We start from the raw sequence: 21,083 nt of genomic DNA, 5'->3' as shown, positions 1-21,083 counted from the left end.
GGATTTTGCTTATTCTGTCTGTGGTGCCTTTTATGTATGGGAGGAGGGCTTTGCCGTTTTCTTGTTCTCTGTCTTGGATTTTAGTGGGGGTTTCTTTTTGGATTAGGTTGGTGATCTTATTTCTTTGGAATCCATTGGATGTTAGTACGTTAGTGAGAGTGTGTAGTTCGGTTTTTAGGTGTTGTTCGTCAGCTAAGCGTTTTGTTCTGGAAATGAGTGTCTTGGCTACAGAGTTGATCTGGGCAGGGTGGTGGTGTGAGAGTGCGTGCAGATAGCGGTTTGTGTGTGTTTTCTTCTGGTAGATAGTGTGTCCTAGGGAGCCATTGGATTTTCTGTAGACTAAGACATCCAGGAAGGGAAGTTGGTTGTTCGCTTCTGTTTCCATGGTGAACTGTATTTTGGGGTGTAGGCTGTTGAGGTGTGTGAGGAAGTTGTCCAGTTTTTCTTTCCCATGTGGCCAGATTATGAAGGTGTCGTCCACATATCTGAGCCAGAGTTTAGGTTTGTGATCAGATTTTTCCAGAGCTTGGGTTTCAAAGTATTCCATATAGAGGTTGGCAATGACAGGTGAGAGGGGTGATCCCATGGGTGCTCCTTCTGTTTGTTTGTATTTCTGTCCATTATAGATGAAGTATGTGTTGGATAGGCAGTGGTTGGTCAGATCTAAGATGTGCTTGGGGGGGTTATATTTGTTTTGGATAACTGTCAAGGCTTCTTTGATACCAATCAGAACACACCTCCACCCAATCAGAACACAGCCAAGTTCCCACCCAATCAGCTCACACCCCCACTAGCAGTTAAAAGGAAGAGACACCTGCGATCTCACATTGCTCCTGGAAGCACGAAGCCGAGAACACCAGCCTGAAGATGACGAATGAGACTTCGTCGAAACGTCGCCAAGAAACCTCCAATTTTACGCGGGAGAAAACCCGAATAACCAAAGACCTACATACAAACACCCGCGAAAACCTCAGAAAACATATATATATATATATATATATATATATATATATATATATATATATATATATATATATATATATATTTCATTATAAAAAAAAAGACAATGACTTTAAATTTATAATCCATATAATATCTTCTTTAATGTCTTTCCACTGGATTGTTGAGTCCATCATCCATAGTAGGGTAACATAGCATCCTGGTGCAACAGTTTGTTCAAAATCTTCAGTCATCATCTGCCCCCATCAGTAATGAATATCCTCATATATATATAAAAGTAAAAACAACACCCTCGAGTGACATTATGATTATATTCCATACAGTTGTAATTGTGGCTTTCATCATTAATTCCCATCGTCCTGGTGGGTAACAACCAGATCTTCTGCATGCCCCAGCGTAACTCTCTTGCCTTGTAGCTCAGTATAATTATAATATATTTATCGATAAAAGAAAGAAATCCAAAGTAGATAATTCAAATCCAACAATTTAAGGCTCTTTTCACATCCCAAAATTACGGCATTGCAGAGGTCTGTCACTGTCCTTAGGATAATATTAACCAATACTTTGCCTCCACTATCTTTTCACATATTCATTCATTTTTTTAAAATCACTGGCTTTACTGTTGCTTAATTTAGAAATTTCTATTTTTATAAGACCTATTTCTTTTTTTCTTTTCTTTTTGTGGGTTTAATTTCCATCCTGGTTTCCTTTCTGCAAGTTGTATATCAACTGATCGGTTTTCATTCTGCTTTATAACTTGATCTTGTTGGTTTTGTTTTTGTATCTCATATTTCTTTTTTGCCAATTGTATATCAGCTAATTGGTTTCCATACTTGTCTTTGACTTGATGAATCATCACATTAGAGTCAGATGCCACTTCTCTCATATTTGTAGATAATCCAGCTGGGGTATCTAAAGAATCCAAAGGCAATTTGTCTACCGCAACCTCTGTAATTCGATGTTTTCCCTTTATTTCCAACTCCTTCTGCTTATCCTGTATTGTGCCTAAAGATGTTAAGTTCATTTTCAAAATTTTTTGATAAAATTCTTCCGCTTTTTCAACAGTATTTAGTTGGTATCTTTCTCCTTGATATCTCAATATTATACCAACTGGGGCATCCCACCTAAATGGAATATTTCTTTTTTTTAACTCAGTCACCAGAAAACCAAATTTCTTCCTTTCCGTTAACATCTTGGGGGGGAGCTCTTTGTAGATCCAAATCTTTCTTCCATACAATTGCAAGGTAGAATTGAAGGAATTTTGCACAATATTATTCCAGATTTCTTTATCTGTAAAGTAAATCACCACATCTCTAGGCAATTGCCTTTGCTTTGCAATCCAGGAGTTTATTCTATAAACTCTGTCGATCCTACAAAACACTTCCTCAGGTTGAACCTTTAAAATCCCAGCCAGAATTTCAGAAGATATTTTCCTTAAATCATCTCTGTTATTTTCCTGCAAACCTCTCAGTCTAATCGCATATTCAGTAAAATTATATTGCATCATTAAAACTTCTCTTTCAATCCGTTGTTGTATATTTTCTGCATTACAAGTCTTTTGTTCAGCCTCCATTTTAGGTTTTTCTTCTGGGCTATTGTCTTGAATGTTTGTCAAATCATTTTCAATTTTTTGTATTCTATTGTCCAAATTGTCCTCAATTTCTTCCACTTTAGACTCTAATAAGTTAGTATTTTCAGCCAACTTGATCATAAATTCTGCATAGCCATTAGCCATTTTTATAATCTTTCGATCCAGAGTATCAAACTTTAATTGCACTAATTCTTTAATTTCCTGCTTAAATTTTTCAAAGTTCTGATTCACAATCTCATCCCTTCTTACAATCTCCTCCAAAAGAAATTCAATTATATTAACATCAGTTTTCTGAGACTGGAGCTTTAAAACTTGTTCACGTAATTTGTTAATGGGGGAATCCCCCCCCACTGCTTGTTTGTCCAGCTTTGCAAGCTTTAATGCCATATTTCCACACAGACAAACTATTTTTAAAAAAAAGAAAAGAGAGGCAAAAGAGAAAAAAAAAACTTCTTTCCAACCAAGATCAATATCAGATCTCCAGGAAGAGAGAAACACAAAAATAGAGCTTTACTTTCAAGTGTAGCCAAAAGTATTTATTCCGCTACTTTGTATCTCAGTAGGAAACGGAAGGACTCTCCCTTTCAGCCCCTTCTCAAGCCTCGGCAGTCACCATTTTTAAAGATTCTTTTTTTCCTTTTCCTTTTCCTTCTTCAATAACTATTGTAAAATAAGTAAAATACTTGCGATTCAGGGTCACAGGTCCAGCTCATATCCTTTTTGATTGTTCTGTTAATTTTTGTAGGCTTGATCTTGTCGCCTAGCTCTGCATAAGCAGAGGTCTCCCAAAGCCCGGAGCAGCGGCAAGGGAAATAGGGAGTGTCATCTGCTTCGTCCCCAAAAGTAAAAAAAAAACTTTGGGGGCTATGCAGAGATCTCTACCTGCCCCCGCCGGCTCTATCTCCATTTCCACATGGAAATGGAGTTTTTTCGAGCCGCCTTTCAGATGTAAAGGCGGCTCTTTACAGGCAATGGGGCGGTGATCCCAAGGGATCGTCTAGCGGCGGCAAGAAGCAAACCGGAAGTCCAGCTATTTTTTTAAAAATGAGCAATGCCAATGAAAGTAACCAATGGAAGATTTGCAGTAGAATATATATTTAATTGTTAAAAATAATCCTTTTTCCTTTTAAAAATTTCTTTATTTATACATTTTTCTGTAACATACATTAGTGCTTAGTAAACAGTGTATTGTCTGGGTCAATTTATGTTATAAATAATAATGATGATGATAATAATAATGATAATAATAATGGTAATATTATTTGTTTGTACATATTAATCATTTTTCAACTTCCAATTTCCACCTGTATCATCGAACCATTGATAAAATAGATCCCATATTAAAAAATATTCTATATTTTCGTTGTTCTTCATCTTTAGTGTTAACCTATCCATTTCTGCACATCCTAGTATTTTTTTAAATTATATTTTCCTCTGTAAGAATTTCTTCAGTTTTCCAGTGCTGTGCAAATACAATTCTCACTGGTGTCAAAACATACAATATTAAATATACATTCCCTTTGCCATATGTTTCTGGTAATATACCTAAAAGAAATATTTCTGGCTTTATATCTATATGTTGCTTTAACATTTTCTCTAACCACATTTGTATCTTTATCCAAAGTTATTTTTTGCCTTTGGGCATGTCCACCACATATGATAATAAGTACCTGGTATCTGGTTGCATTTCCATAATTTAGTGGGCATGTTTTTAAACATCCTAGCTAACCTTGCCGGTGGCAAATGCCACCTATAAAACATTTTATATGGATTTTTCTTGTATGTGGTCAGCATTGTCAGTTGATAATTTCTATACCAGAGTTTTTGCCATTTATCCAGTTCTATAGTTTATCCAAAGTTTTTCACACATACTATCATTGTCTCTTTCACTTGTTCATCATCCATTTTGAAGCTTAGTAAACAGTTATGTATTTTCTTAATTAATTTTTTATCCATCCCTAATAATATTTGGTCCAATACTGTTGACTTTTTATAGAAACCATGTCTTTGCAGCTTTCTCATATCTTGAAGAGTGAGTGAAGCTATTCTCCAAAGCACCTGAGGCAGGACAAGAAGCAATGGGCGGAAACTAATCAAGGAGAGAAGCAACTTAGAAGTAAGGATAAATTTTCTGAGAGTTAGAGCAAATAATAGAATAGAATAGAATAGAATAGAATAGAATAGAATAGAAATTTCCTGAGGGTGAGAACAATTAATCAGTGTAACAACTTGCCTCCAGAAGTTGTAAATGCTCCAACAGTGGAAGTTTTGAAGAAGAGGTTGGATAACCATTTGTCTGAAGTGGTGTAGGGTTTCCTGCCTAGGCAGGGGGTTGGACTAGAAGACCTCCAAGGTCCCTTCCAAGTCTGTTATTCTATTGTTCTATTGTTCTTGATTGTATTTGCAGGTGTGGCCACCATGCCTACCTTGTTCCTGTAGTTCTTGTTTAGTTTTAAGTCCCCCTTCCTCATTCAAAATGTCTTTGTATGTTATAATTTTTTTCCAAGTTTACAACCTTTGGATGTATCCATGCTTCCATTGCTGAAAGCCAAATTGGTGTTTTTGTGTAATATTTTTGTCAGCCTCATGATGCTTGCTTGCTTGCTTTCGGCTGCCATTGTAATTCGTGGAGGGAGGTATTTGGGAGGGGTGGGGAAGTGAGCTGGTGGAGATGACTTGGAAAAGAGAGGGAAATTCTCACTGTCTTCTTAGCAGCTGCAGAGAGAGCTGATAGCCGTCAAGGTCAACTGTTCCGGCATACCAGATAGACGGGGCCATCTGAAGAAGTACCCCACATGACACCTTGGGGAGATGTGGATTGGACACTCAACCTGGGTCCTTGGGGGGGGGAGGGATTTGGGGATGCTTTCAATATGTAATTTTCACACCTATTGCCTCAGACTTTGCTTTTCTTGCGCTGCATTCAGTTCATGCTCAGTAAAAGTAACTTTCTCTACAAACATGGAGTTCGGGTTTTTCTTTCTTGGGTTTTGAACGGAGGCACACCTGACAATTTTGCTTTAACTTTTTCCAAACTAAAAGTAGAGCATTTCGTACATAATGTCTTTGAAAATATCTATGTACCGTATTTTCCGGCGTATTTTTAGCACATGAAAATCTTCTCAAAAGTCGGGGGTCGTCTTATATGCCGGGTGTCATTCTCCTGTAACCGGGCAGACCAGCCCAAAAGGCTCTGATAAGCCTTAAATGGCTCTGGCGATCCAAGCTCTGACGATCTGCTAATCAGGCAACTCCGCTGGGATCACCAGAGCCATGGAGAAGGAAAAAAACTTTTCTCCTTTCACATGGCTCTGACGATCCAAGCTCTGACGATCTGCTAATCAGGCAACTCCGCTGGGATCGCCAGAGCCATGGAGAAGGAAAAAACTTTTCTCCTTTCACATGGCTCTGACGATCCAAGCTCTGTCGATCTGCTAATCAGGCAACTCCGCTGGGATCGCCAGAGTCATGGAGAAGGAAAAAAAACTTTTCTCCTTTCACATGGCTCTGACGATCCAAGCTCTGACGAACTGCTAATCAGGCAACTCCGCTGGGATCGCCAGAGCCATGGAGAAGGAAAAAAAACTTTTCTCCTTTCACATGGCTCTGACGATCCAAGCTCTGACGATCTGCTAATCAGGCAACTCCGCTGGGATCGCCAGAGCCATGGAGAAGGAAAAACTTTTCTCCTTTCACATGGCTCTGATTATCCAAGCTCTGATGATCTGCTAATCAGGCAACTCCGCTGGGATCGCCAGAGCCATGGAGAAGGAAAAAAGTTTTCCCCCTCCAGCTTGCTTACCTTAGCGCTTGCCTTGCTTCACTTTGCCTTGCTTCGCTTGCCTGAATCCATTCCATCAGCAAGCAACTCCCTGCCTGCAATCAAGCAGGCAGGGAGTTGTGGACTTCAACTCCCAGAATTCCTCAGCCAGCAAAACAAAGCTGGCTGAGGAATTCTGGGAGTTGAAGTCTACAAGTCTTAAAGTTGCCAAGGTTGGAGACCCCTGTTCTATTGGATAAGTTTTTTTCCTCTTTGGGATCTTTAAAAAAAATAGTTAATTGGGGGTTTTTTTAGTTGTTCTTTTTTAGACCTAGCCATTTAAAGTTTAGGAAGTTTTAAATTTAGCTTTCATATAAAAATAAAAATAAAATAAAATAATATTTGTGCAGCTTTCTGAGATTTAGTGTGTTTTTGTAGTGTTTCACTCTAACTACACAAACACACAAAATCTCACAAAGCTGTATGTGGAATTTTGTGTGTGTAAAGTGTGAAAGTTGGGTTTTTGGGCGTTTTGTGGCTGTGTGAGGTTCCTGCTTGTTGCAGGGGCCATTTTGGGTCTAGCACAGCTGCTTTTACATTGTGGGTGAGCCAGTTGTGTTGTGTTGTGTTGTGTGTGTGTAAAGTGTGAAAGTTGTTTTGGGGGGCTTTTTGTGGCTGTGTGAGGTTCCTGATTGTTTCAGGGGCCATTTTGGGTCTAACACAGCTGCTTTTACATTGTGGGTGAGCCAGTTGATGTTTTTTAATTTTTATTTGGTGTGCATTGGAAGAGGGGTAGTCTTATATGGCGAGTATAGCCCAAACCCTACATTTTAACAGGAAAATTCGGGGGTCGTTTTATATGCTCAGTCGTCTTATATGCCGGAAAATATGGTATTTTATTCTTTTCATACCCTAGAAAGGCATGCCATCCCAACTGCCGTCCCTCCAACAATAATAATCTTCTATGTCTAAGGTTTATCCCTATTCTTTCACCCAAATGTAGAAGTTTGGTAAGAAAGTTCACAATCTGGCATCCCAAAACCTCCATTGTTTTTAGAATCTTGCAGCATTTTCAGTCTTTTTCTTGCTCTTTTCCCTTGCTAAAAATTATTTTCTTTAATTCATCAAAATATTTTTTCTCTAGTTTTATAGGAATAGTTTGAAATAGAAATAGTAACTTCAGCAAGATATTCATTTTTATAGTTGCTATTCTTCCTACCATTGAGAATTGCCAAATTTTTCCATTTCTCCAAGTCTGATTTAATTTGTTGCATTAACCTTGTATAATTATCTTCTTTAATTGTTTCACATCTTATTGTTAAGTAAACTCCTAAGTATTTTACTTTTTTCACTGCCTGAAAGCCTATATTCTTTGTCAATTCATTTTTTCTGTTTATCTGTAAAGTTCTTAAGTAGTAATTTGGTTTTTTCTTTATTTATTTTCAAGCCTGCAACTTCTCCGTATTCTTCTATTTTTCCTATTAGCTTGGGTCTAGTTTCCAATGGCTCTTCCAAAATAAGCACCAGTTCATCTGCACATGCTTATAGTTTGTATTTTTCTCTTTTATTTCCATGCCTTTTATTTCCTGATCTTGTCTAATACTTCAGCACTTCCAATGTTAATATAAATAGAAATAGGGATAGTGGACATCCTTGTCTTGGGCCTTTTTTTATATATATTTTTTTATTTGATTTATATGCCGCCCTTCTCCGGAGACTCAGGGCGGCTTACAGTGTGTTAAGCAATAGCCTTCATACTTTTGTATATTTATACAAAGTCAGCTTATTGCCCCCACAAACTGGGTCCTCATTTAACCTACCTTAGAAAGGATGGAAGGCTGAGTCAACCTTGAGCCTTGGAGAGATTCGAACCAGCAGTAAATTGCAGGCAGCTGTGTTAATAACAGGGTGCTTTAAACCACTGTAGTACCAAAGCTATTGAACTTCTCCATTGAGTCCCCATGCACAATCACTTTTGCTGTTTGTTTGGAATAAATTGTCTTAATCATATTTATAAACTTCTCGCCAAAATCCATACATTCTAAATGTTGAAACATAAATGGCCAGTTTACATTGTCAAGTGCTTTCTCTGTACCTAAAAAGATCAATGCCATTTGTTTTTCAGAGTGCACTTCATAATACTCCAACATATCTAAAATAAATTTTACATTATTTTTTATTGGTCTTTCAGGCAAGAATCCATTTTGGTCTGGATGTATAAATTCATTCAAGAATCTTTTTAATATTTCTGCTATTATTGATGTGAAAATTTTGTAGTCTGCATTTAATAATGATATATGCCTGTAATTCTTTATCTGTGTTAAATCTGAGTGTTCGTTTAGAACTAATGTAATATTTGCTTCTATCCAAGTATTTGGCATCTTAGCTTCTAAGAGTACTTCATTGTAAAGCTCTAACATTGATGAGCTTAATATGTCCTGTAGATGTTTATACACCTCTGCAGGGAGTCCGTCTGGCCAAAATAATGCTTTTTTTCAAGGTACCACATTTATTTTCTACCAATTTTTCACAAAATAAAATATGAACAGATCCAGTAGGTATCAGTCATTTATTATATGCATTTTTTTTCAAGGAGAAACAATGCAGAACTTTTTTAAAAAATACCTTAAGCTCACTAAAAATCTTCAAAAGATTTCTTGGACCCGGGTACCTTCGAGACCGTCTTCTGCCACCAATAGCCTCCCACCGACCAATCCGCTCCCACAGAGAGGGTCTCCTCAGGGTGCCATCAGCCAAGTTATGTCGGCTGGCGACACCCAGGGGGAGGGTCTTCTCTGTGGGAGCCCCAGCCCTGTGGAATGAACTGCCCCTGGAAATACGTAAGATCTCCGACCTCCGGGTGTTTTGCTGCGCATTGAAGACCCTGTTGTTCCGCCCGGCTGGCCTATCAACATAATAATTTTAAATTGGGGTATTTTAAATTTTTGGGGTTTTAAATTGGCCAAATCTATTTAATTATTTTAATTTTTAATCATTGTTGTGTCTTGTGTTTTTAAATTGGCTGTACACCACCCTGAGTCCTTTGGGAGAAGGGGGGTATAGAAATAAAATTATTATTATTATTATTATTATTATTATTATTATTATTATTATTATTATTGTTGTTGTTGTTGTTGTTGTTGTTGTTGTTGTTGTTGTTGTTGTACCAAAGTTTCATACATTTATTGCAAACACTTTAACATAACTTAAAGCAGAGGTCCCCAACCCCCTGGCCATGCCAGAAACCATGAAAAATGCCAGATTCTTTATTATGGCCATTGGTCAGTATACATTTTGAATAAAGAATGAGACAGAAGGAAGAATACAAAGACCATGAAATAATAGGTGGCACACAGAGCCATATCTGTGGGCACGTGAGCATTGCCCAGCTCAGCTCCAGTGCCCATGAGCGCACCAGCCAGCTGGTTTTTAGGCCTTCGGGGCCCATTGGAAGTCAGGAAACAGATGTTTCCAGCTTCTGGTGGGCCTCCTGGGAAGGGAAGGATTTTTTGCCCTCCCCAGGCTACAGGAAAGCCTCTGGAACCTGGAGAGAGTGAAAAACAGGCCTACTGGGCCAACCTGTAACCTTCTCACCATCATGTGCCAAAAGTTGGGGAGCATGGGGGTTGTGTGTGCATGCGCGGGTGGGGGGGCATTGAATTATGGGTGTAGGCACAACCTCCCCAATTTTGGCATGCGACAGCAAAAAGATTAGTCATCACTGTCCTATACCATTTCAAACAAATGGTTGTCCAATATGACTGGATCTTAAATACCTTACATAAAACCTTCCTTGACAGAAAAAAAACAACCCTATGTTGCTATATTTTTTATAAATATTTCCTTCGAGAGCAAGCAGTTTTTCTATTCCTTTTTTCAGCATTCTTTTACACAAATCTTTCTTTGACAAAAATAAAAATAAATAAATAATTTTTCCTACAATTTTATATGTTTCTTACAGACTGCATTCTTTCTATTTCTTTTTTCAGCAATTTCTCTGAGCCAGAAATATGACATCATATACTAATTTCTCTTTGTGAGTTGTTCTCTGTGGTTGAGGTCAGGTCGGAAAACAATGATGTAGCATTTGGGCAGGAATATGCATCCCAACAATGCAGCGCTGGAGGACAAGATGGAGAAGACCTCCACAGCTACCATGGCTTTTCCTTTTGTGCTCAGATAGGCTGGAAAGAAGGAGATCCACACACTGCAAAAGGCCAACATGCTGAAGGTGATGAACTTGGCTTCATTAAAGCTGTCGGGTAATTTACGGGCAAGGAAAGCCACAATAAAGCTGGCGATGGCCAAGATACCCATGTAGCCCAAGACACAGTAGAAGAAGAAAGCTGACCCCTCATTGCATTGTAAAATCATTTCTTGGAGTGCTGAGTGCATGTCCAACTCAGGGAATGGAGGTGATATTGACAACCAAAGAATACAAATACATACTTGGAAGACAGAGCAGGAAAGAACAATAGAAAGAGCCAATCTTTTCCCCACCCATTTCCTCATTTGAGATCCTGGTTTAGTGGCCATGAAAGCCACAACTACAGTGATGGTTTTTGCCAGTACACTAGAAATGGCCACAGAGAAAGTGAGGCCAAACATTGATTGTCGGAGAAGGCAGGTCACATTGCCAGGTTGGCTGAGGAAGAGCAAAGAGGAGAGAAAACAGAGCTGAAGAGAGACAAGCAGGGTGTAGGTGAGGGACCGGTTGTTGGCTTTGACAATGGGGGTATCCCTGTGTTTAATAAATGTACCAAGTATCCAAGATGTCAAGAAGGAGAAACAAAGAGCTGCTGAGGATAAACCAATTCCTATGGTTTCTTCAAAGGTTAGAAACACAACCAGTTTCAGGATGCAGCCTTTCTTTTCTTTATTTGGATAATGATCTTCTGAACATTCTAAGCAATCTTCCATATCTGGGAGGAAAGTCAAGAAATTTGTCATCTAGGAATTCCAAATTATTGAAATTCATTTTATCAATTTTATGCATCCTAAAGTTGTATATTTAAGTTTGCTTAAGTCTAAGGAAAAATGGTAGAATTCCTGCCCTACCATTTTGATTTGAAATCTTCCCCTCCATGCATGGAACGCAGTCATAGCAGCAGAACTGATTTCCCTCAATCCCTTTCTTCCAGGATCCAGGGAAACAAGGGTCATTGCATCGAGAAAATGGAAGAACCTGATGATAAACATGAAAATGTTCTGAAAAGAAGGGTTTTTAAAACAGTTTCTGAATGGAGTGATATGATTATTGACTTCATTGTTTTTTCTGCAGTTCTAATTATCCATTGAAGTCTGTATCTGTCTTGTTCAGTTGCAGATCAAAACCAAACAGTTATAGAGGTGCAGAAAACAAATTCAATAATTCCTCTATGGAACAGAATCAGCATCTCTTTGGGCAGTTTGAACTTTCTGAGTTGATGCAGAAAGAACATTCTTTTTTGGGCTTTTTTGATGACATTTATGATATTAGGTGTCCATTTTAAATCTTGAGATATGATAGAACCTAGAAACTAGAAGGACTCTACTGTTGATACTGTGTTTTCTAGTATTGTAACAGGTGGTAGTATAGGATGGTTTCTCCTAAAATCTACCATCATTTCTACGGTTCTAAATTCTAAATTACATTCTAAATGCCCACCAAATACATAAACATGTTTCTTTTATTGTAATATCGTTTTTGTCAATTTGAGGAATGCTTGACTATAATTATTTCAAAGAATTTGTTTATTTTTAAAAAAACAGAAATTAGATTTCTAAAGAGTCTATGTTGAAAATGGGATCATAATGGATTAAGGCATGGTGGATTCACTAATTCAATACCTGGTTAAAAGCTGGACTCCAGACAATCACATCATCATCAATTAACAGTTCCTTCCCCTTTGGAGCCTGGAGATCCATCTTTCCAACTCTAACTCTCTGAAATGATCTGTTTGGAAAAGTGATCAAGTTGGTGATGTCGAATCCACTTGTTGCTTCCCCTTTCTCATTCAGGAACACTCTCTCCCCAGCTGAATTGTTGAAAGAAATGCCTTGAAGAAATGAATGGAGCTACTTGAAAAGGAATGAAACAGAGAGGGAATTAAAAGCAATATAATAGGGAAGAGAAACTCATATTCAAGTTTCACTCATTCACTCATTCTTCCTATAACTATTATTAAGTTATTGCAAGATTATTGCAAACATGTTTCATTGTCCATACTATGGATTCCACATGTAAAAAGGGCCACTTTTACTTCATTACTCTAAAACACTGATAGAGATAGAAAACTCAGCTTGTTACCCATGAAAGGACCATGAGCCACATGGAAAATTCTTGGAGAATTGATTATGTTTGGAAGAGGCCATGAAAAGTAATTTAAATTATCATTTCAATTATCTCTTATTGTATAATGTCTGGTGATTTACTAAATAACTGCCAGTGATATATAAACCAGAATTCATACAGTAGCTTCTCAATGAACAGAATAACAACAGAAACCATTTTTTTCTCTATCTATTTAAGATATTAGAGACAGAAGGGACCTGGAGGTTTTCTAATCCAACACCCTACTCAAGGAGGAGACCCTATGATATTTCAGATAAGTGGCTGTCCTTCTCTTCAGAAAAATCTCCAATTTTGGAGCATCCAAAACTTCTGAAGGCAAGCTGTTCCACTAATTAATTGTTCATTGTTCTTGCCATTTGGAAATTTTTCCTTATTTCTAGGTTGCTTTCTCATGCTTGATTCTACATGCAGAAAAGATTAAGACTTTCCACAATGGGATCAAAACATAATTTTACATCAAACTGCATATTGAAATAAAAGAAGTGTCCAAGAAAAAGGGAATACCTGCCAAGCCTGGAGATGTGGAAGGTCAAGATTTTTACAGATGATAGTTTTTTTTCTATTGAAATGCAATGTGTATAGAGCTTGCAAAGCATGAGCCACAGCATAAACAGCATTGTAGATGCTGTAGCTTTGGCCGGTCATCTCCATTTCAAAGGCAGGTCCAGGAAGATCCTCCAGCTTCATCTCCCCAGTGCAGTTTCTACTCTGCATTTCTTGTAACTTTGATTTTGGAAATGAACAATCAAATGCTTGTTCCCAAACTTCCTGCAGAAACCCATCTCTGGAGTCTGAAAGAGGATTTACGGTCTGGAGAAACTCCTTGAAACCTGCAACTGCTCTTGAATGAACAGTGAAGGAAATAGCCCCATGGAACATATGAAGATCCCATTTGATTTGAAATCCTGATAATATGAAATCAATCTGTGCAGTCATGATCCATACCCTTCTAAATAATGCAATTTCCTTGCTTTCAGGATCTGTTATAAGTGTGACATATCTTAGCCATGTAATTGTCAATGATTCTCCATAGACAAGAAATGCATTGGCTTGGCTATTTACCCAACTCATGGAAATACTATAGATTCTTTGAATTACTTCTTGAAAATTTTCCAAGTGGACTAGTTGTGAAAGCCTTTCTATGAACGCTGAGCAGATTCCATTCTCTGAAAGTAAAGGCTGCATTTTCTGTAAGAAATTTTCTCCATCGTTGTTATCAACAGTAAATATTCCAATCCATGTCCATTTGAAATGATGAAGCAGTTGGATAATCCCAATGTACTGATGGTTTTCTTTGGGGACCATGAAATAAAGTGAAGAGACTTTACTGGCCTCAAATTCCTCTTGGGGTAATGAGCCATATGTCAGCTGCAAAAAAGTGAAGTAGTATTGTCTTGAGTTGTAAGATCAAATGCAATTGTCCAGATCTAGTTTTCATACAAAATATATGCAAGGAAGGAAATGTTTTCCTGAAATTCTTCTAGGTATTAATATGGAAATGAATTTATTGGAATTATTTCAAACACATATGATTGATCAATTATTTTAATAGAAGCAAAGGACACTATGTTCAAACCTTTCCTCAAGTATGGAATCTCTATAGATACTCACTTCTTGTAGTTTCAAAATTATGCTAACAGTCCTTAAACTGGGCACAACATCTTGATACAAAGATAACGCTAATGCTTATTGCTCCTTTATTAATCCATAACAACATCAAGAACAGAATAATGAATTGTTCTCTTTAGCCCTTTCACAACTTACTTGTGGAATTTTGAAAGATCCTGTAATTTCAGCAATGTGAGATGATGTGACAGAATCCAGTCCCCCAACGATAGCCCTGAGATTCTTCTGTCTATCACATTTGTAGTTAGGGACAAATTTCTGGGATTTGAAAAGCAGGTCCAGGGTGGTGCGATAGGTCATCCTTCCCTTGAGGTAACTGTCATAGATGTGGAACCCAAGAGTGATGTTAGGTAAGATCTGGGAGTCCTCATTGATCTCCTTCACAGCAAAAGCCAAGGCAAGGACGTGTTGATGAAATTTGGTCATTATACTGCAAATAATTTCAATAGTTGAAAGTGTAAATTGACAATTCTCATAAGGTAGCATCATTTTTGTATAAATAACAAAGTTTTCTTTCAGTGATCGCAATAGAAAGAAAATAGCTCTTCTAAAATTATCAATAATTTCTATAGAGGGGTTTTTGGTGATCTCTGATCTTGGTTGCTTTCTTGCAGACATTTCATTACCCAAAGTAGGTAACATCATCACAACCCAACACCAATGATCTTATCTGCAAGAAAGCACTCAATGTCAGGGACCCCTCATTTCAATCCTGAACTAAAATATTCTCTTATACTGGTAATTTCTACAGAGCTCAAATTTCTTTTACAAAGCATTTTCTTGACTTCCAAGACATATGTACTGCAACAAATACAAGTGGTCAATTTTTTCAAAGTACTATATTTTCTATGATGTTTTCAAAAAATGGTTTATGAACAGCTTCAGGTGGTATCACTTATTTACCATATGTATGTTTTGTGAGGAGAGATAATGCCAAATCTTTCTAAAAATTATCTGTATCTCAGTAAATCTTCAAATAGAGGTTTCTTGGTCTGAAGTTTGGTATATTTCATGTCAAAGACTTTAAAATAATATAAAGGTTATTTCTTCCCTCATAACCAGATACAACTGAAAGAAAGAAACAGCCTACATGATGTTAAAAATCATATGATTCTGCGCAAATCTCTTTTAATCATATAAAGGATTTTTGAAAATCTGAGTAAGTTAAGAGAGAGGAAATAATTCTTACCTTGGTATTTCATAAGGTTTCTTAGAAGGATTTTCACTAAATTTAATTTCATAAAGGTGGTAGGTGAAGTGAGATGCCATGCCTCCAATGATGAAGTCTCCAGGCTGGTACCACTCATGTGGAATAAAGAAAGCATCACTTGCAGGGCATTTCAGAGTAACTACTTTATGCACCAAAAACATTACCAAAAACATCTTCATGCTTTTGTTATTGTGAAAACGGTTTGCCTTCCAGCCAACCAATCACAAAGTATATACAATCCAATACTTCATTTTAAAATTGATCCAGGGTTACTCTATATCTGAGAATGCACCTAAGGAGAAAATCTATTGTTTTCTATTTGAAGATCCATGTGAACACAAATTTGTATCTTGAATGCCACCAGGATTTGAACAGATATTCTGGCAGAAAAGAACAGAGAGCGGATACTTGAAGGAACAAATCTGGCAGAGATTACTTCTTGTACCAAACTTCCTGTGGTTTGTTGTTGAATTTCAATAGCCTTCTATGTAGCCTTTAATGTTTTGGTCTATAGTAATTCCTCTGGGATATAATTATTTTGTTTTGATGAGATAATATGTAACTGATGGTACAGCTATTTTTTTAAAAATGAGCAATGCCAATGAAAGTAACCAATGGATGATTTGCAATAGAATATATATTTAATTGTTAAAAATAATCCTTTTTTCTTTTTATTTTTTTTTAATTTATATATTTTTCTGCAGCATACATTAGTGCTTAGTAAACAGTGCATTGTCTGGGTCAATTTATATTATAAATAATAATAATAATAATAATAATAATAATAATAATAATAATAATAATAATTTTTGTACATATTAATTATTTTTCAACTTCCAACCTCCGCCTGTATTATCTAACCATTGATAAAATAATCCCGTATTAAAAATATTCTGTATCTTCCTTGTTCTTCATCTTTAGTGTTAACCTGTCCATTTCTGCACATTCTAGTATTTTTTAAATTATATTTTCCTCTGTAGGAATTTCATCAGTTTTCCAGTGCTGTGCAAATACAATTCTCACTGGTGTCAAAACATACAATAATAAATATACATTCCCTTTGCCATATGTTTCTGGTAATATATCTAACAGAAATATTTCTGGCTTTATATCTATATGTTGCTTTAACATTTTCTCCAACCATGTTTGTAACTTTGTCCAAAGTTTTTTTGCCTTTGGGCATGTCCTCCACATATGATAATAAGTACCTGGTATCTGGTTGCATTTCCAGCTTGTAGCGGACATGTTTTTAAACATCCTTGCTAACCTTGCCAGTGGCAAATGCCACCTATAAAACATTTTATATAGATTTTTCTTGTATGTGGTCACCATTGTCAGTTGATAATTTCTATACCAGAGTTTTTGCCTTTTATCCAGTTCTATAGTTTATCCAAAGTTTTTCACCCATACTATCATTGTCTCTTTCACTTGTTCACCATCCATTTTGAAGCTTAGTAAACAGTTATGTATTTTCTTTATTAATTTTTCATCCATCCCTAATAATATCTGGTCCAATACTGTTGACTTTTTATAGAAACCATGTCTTTGCAGCTTTCTCATATCTTGAAGAGTGAGTCAAGCTATTCTCCAAAGCACTTGAGGGCAGGACAAGAAGCAATGGGTGGAAACTAATCAAGGAGAGAAGCAACTTAGAACTGAGAAGAAATTTCCTGAGAGTTTTTTATTTTTTTTATTTTATTTTATATCAAATTTATATACCGCCCTTCCCTCTGAGGATTCAGGGCAGTATACAGCCAAAGTAAAAACATAAACTACAAACATTAAAATACAATTAAAATATCTATCTATCTATCTATCTATCTATCTATCTATCTATCTATCTATCTATCTATCTATATTTGGCCCCATAATTAAAAGCAATGACAAAACAATTAAAAACATTTTTAAAAAGTGTTAGGCCAGCCCGGCTTGCTGAAAAAAGAAAGTTTTAAGAACACGGCGGAAGGCACCGAGGTCTTGGATTCTCCTTATCTCTGGGGGCAGCTGGTTCCAGAGGGTAGGTTCCCCCCACAAAGAAGGCCCTCCTCCTGGGGGTCACCAGCCCCTCCCCCTGGGGGTCACATTGTTTGGCTGATGGCACCCGAGGAGGTCCTCTCTGTGGGAGCGCACAGGTCGATGGGAGGCCGTCGGTAGCAGCAGGCGGTCTCAAAGATATCTAGGTCTTATGCCATGGAGTGCTTTAAAGGTAATAACCAACACCTTGAAGCGCACCCAGAAGAACACTGGGAGCCAGTGCAGCTCACGCAGGAGAGGTGTTGTATGGGAGCGCCATGCAGCTTCCGTAACTACCTGCACAGCTGCATTCTGGACCAGTTGGAGCCTCCGGGTGCCCTTCAAGGGGAGCCCCATGTGGAGAGCGTTGCAGTAGTCCAGGCGAGAGTTAGAAGAAATAGAATAGAATAGAATAGAATAGAATAGAATAGAATAGAATAGAATAGAATAGAATAGAATAGAATAGAATAGAATTTTCCTGAGAGGGAGAATAATTAATCAGTGGAACAACTTGCTTCCAGAAGTTTTAAATGCTTCAATACTGGAAGTTTTGAAGAAGAGGTTGGATAACTATTTGTCTGAAGTGGTGTATGGTTTCCTGCCTAAACAGGGGGTTGGATTAGAAGACCTCCAAGGTCCCTTCCAATTCTGTTATTCTGTTGTTCTATTGTTCTTGATTGTATTTGCAGATGTGGTCACCATGCTAGGTCTACACCTTGTTCTTGTAGTACTTTCTTTGTCAATTCATTTTTTCTGTTTATCTGTAAAGTTCTTAACTAATAATTTGGTTTTTTCTTTATTTATTTTTCAATTCTGCAACTTCTCCGTATTCTTCTATTTTTCCTTTTAGCTTGGGTCTAGTTTCCAATGGCTGTTCCAAAATAAACACCAGTTCATCTGCACATGTTTGTAGTTTGTATTTTTCTCTTTTATTTCCATACCTCTGTTCAACATTTATGTGAAGCCGCTGGGTGAGATCATCCGTGGTTTCGGGGTGAAGTACCACCAGTACGCTGATGACACTCAGCTGTACATCTCCACCCCGGGCCACCCCAATGATGCCCTTGAAGTGATGTCCCGGTGCCTGGAGGCCATGTGGATCTGGATGGGGAGAAACAAACTCAGGCTCAACCCTGTCCTCCTGGGTACACAGCTGTCTTTAGAAGAACATCTGACAGCTGTGGCCAGGAGGACTTTCTATCAGGTTTGCCTGATTCACCAGTTGCGTCCCTTTCTGGATCGGGACTCCTTATGCACGGTCACTTATGCTCTCGTCACTTCCCGCCTGGACTATTGTAATGCTCTCTACATGGAGCTCCCCTTGAGGAGCACCCAGAGGCTCCAACTGGTCCAGAATGCGGCCGCGAGGGTGGTTATGGGAGCAACATGGGGCTCCCATGTAACACCTCTCCTGCACAAGCTGCACTGGCTCCCAGTGGTCTTCTGGGCGCGCTTCAAGGTATTGGTTACCACCTTTAGAGCACTCCATGGCTCCATGGTACCTACGAGACCACCTTCTGCCACTGGTAGCCTCTCATTGGCCAGTACACTCCCACAGAGAGGGGCTCCTCAGCGTGCCATCAGTCAAACAGTGTCAACTGGCGGCCCTCAGGGGGAGAGCCTTCTCTATGGGGGCACCTGTGGGGCACCTGCCCTTTGGAACAAGCTCCCCCGGGAGATACGGAGGATCCCAGATTTACTCACTTTCCGCCGTACCCTCAAGACTTTTTTATTCCAACAAGCTGGGCTGGCCTAACTCTTTTTAATTGCTTAATTTTAATTTGCTTTTAAAAAGGGGGTGTTTTAATTATGGGCCAAATTTGTTTAATATGTTTTTAAATTGTTTTTAAATTTTATATTGTATGTGTTTTATCTTTGGCTGTTCACCGCCCTGAGTCCTTCGGGAGAAGGGCGGTATATAAATCCAAATAAACCTAAACCTAAACCTTTTATTTCCGGATCTTGTCTAATACTTCAGCACTTCCAATGTTAATATAAACAATAATAGGGATGGCAGACATCCTTATCTTGGGTCTTTTTTTATATTGAACTTCTCCATTGAGTCCCCATGCACAATCACTTTTGCTGTTTGTTTGGAATAAATTGTCTTAATCATATTTATAAACTTCTCGCCAAAATCCATACATTCTAAATGTTGAAACATAAATTGCCAGTTTACATTGTCAAGTGCTTTCTCTGCACCTAAAATGATCAATGCCATTTGTTTTTCAGAGTGCATTTCATAATACTCCAACATATCTAAAATAAATTTTACATTATTTTTTATTGGTCTTTCAGACAAGAATCCATTTTGGTCTGGATGTATAAATTCGTTCATGAATCTTTTTAATATTTCTGCTATTTTTTTTATTTTAAAAAGTTTTTTTTTATTTTATAAACAAACAAACAAACAATACATAATCAAGCATTCAGTGTATCTTCTAAATACATCTTTTGTGTGTTCTTTTTACTCCTCCAGTATTTATCATATCTTAATATTATCATTTCCTTTATTATGACATTTCCCCACATTTCTTACTTCTCTATTAATACATTTATCTATCTTTTAATTTTATCAAAAATTAGACAACAATTTTATCCCCACACAACTTTCAACCCCCCCTCCCCACGCCCCCCCCCCCGACTTCCCAGAGCAAAAACAGGGTATAACGTTAAACAAGCATAAGCTAAAATATGCTAACTTACTACAAGGTTCCCTCACACTCTTTAACTCCTCTTTTAAAAATTATTCATCAACCTCCCCTTTACAAATTCTCTGATCACATTTCACATTTTTTAGTAAAATCCTTTCCATACCTTCTTTTTCAGCAATTCTAAATTAAACATTTTAAAACTTTCTTTAAAGCATGTCATATATATATATATATATATGTTTTCTGAGGTTTTCGCGGGTGTTTGTATGTAGGTCTTTGGTTATTCGGGTTTTCTCCCGCGTAAAATTGGAGGTTTCTTGGCGACGTTTCGACGAAGTCTCATTCATTGCCAACCTCTATATGGAATACTTTGAAACCCAAGCTTTAGAAAAATCTGATCACAAACCCAAACTCTGGCTCAGATATGTAGATGACACCTTCATAATCTGGCCACATGGGAAAGAAAAACTGGACAACTTCCTCACACACCTCAACAGCCTACACCCCAAAATACAGTTCACCATGGAAACAGAAGCGAACAACCAACTTCCCTTCCTGGATGTCTTAGTCTACAGAAAATCCAATGGCTCCCTAGGACACACTATCTACCAGAAGAAAACACACACAAACCGCTATCTGCACGCAGTCTCACACCACCACCCTGCCCAGATCAACTCTGTAGCCAAGACACTCATTTCCAGAACAAAACGCTTAGCTGACGAACAACACTTAAAAACCGAACTACACACTCTCACCAATGTACTAACATCCAATGGATTCCAAAGAAATAAGATCACCAACCTAATCCAAAAAGAAACCCCCACTAAAATCCAAGACAGAGAACAAGAAAACGGCAAAGCCCTCCTCCCATACATAAAAGGCACCACAGACAGAATAAGCAAAATCCTCCACAAACATAACATCAAGACAGCATT

The 21,083-nt window shown here is 37.7% G+C and overlaps 1 protein-coding gene across 1 annotated transcript in view; it reads right to left on the bottom strand.

The window, feature by feature from the left end:
• Positions 1–13,332, bottom strand: part of LOC117657204 (vomeronasal type-2 receptor 26-like) — a 41,016-nt gene extending 27,684 nt beyond the window's left edge. Inside the window, exon 1 of the mRNA XM_087893271.1 lies at positions 13,150–13,332. Within this exon, the coding sequence (XP_087749397.1) occupies positions 13,150–13,332 (183 nt within the window). The remainder of the gene's footprint in view (positions 1–13,149) is intronic.
• Between the last annotated feature and the right edge of the window lie 7,751 nt (positions 13,333–21,083).

Source organism: Pantherophis guttatus, chromosome 4 (genome assembly GCF_059756535.1).
Source record: "Pantherophis guttatus breed Tessera chromosome 4, ASM5975653v1, whole genome shotgun sequence".
NCBI classification, from domain to species: domain Eukaryota; kingdom Metazoa; phylum Chordata; class Lepidosauria; order Squamata; family Colubridae; genus Pantherophis; species Pantherophis guttatus.
Note: the sequence above shows the minus strand (reverse complement) of the source record. Positions and strands in the feature narration are given on the sequence as shown.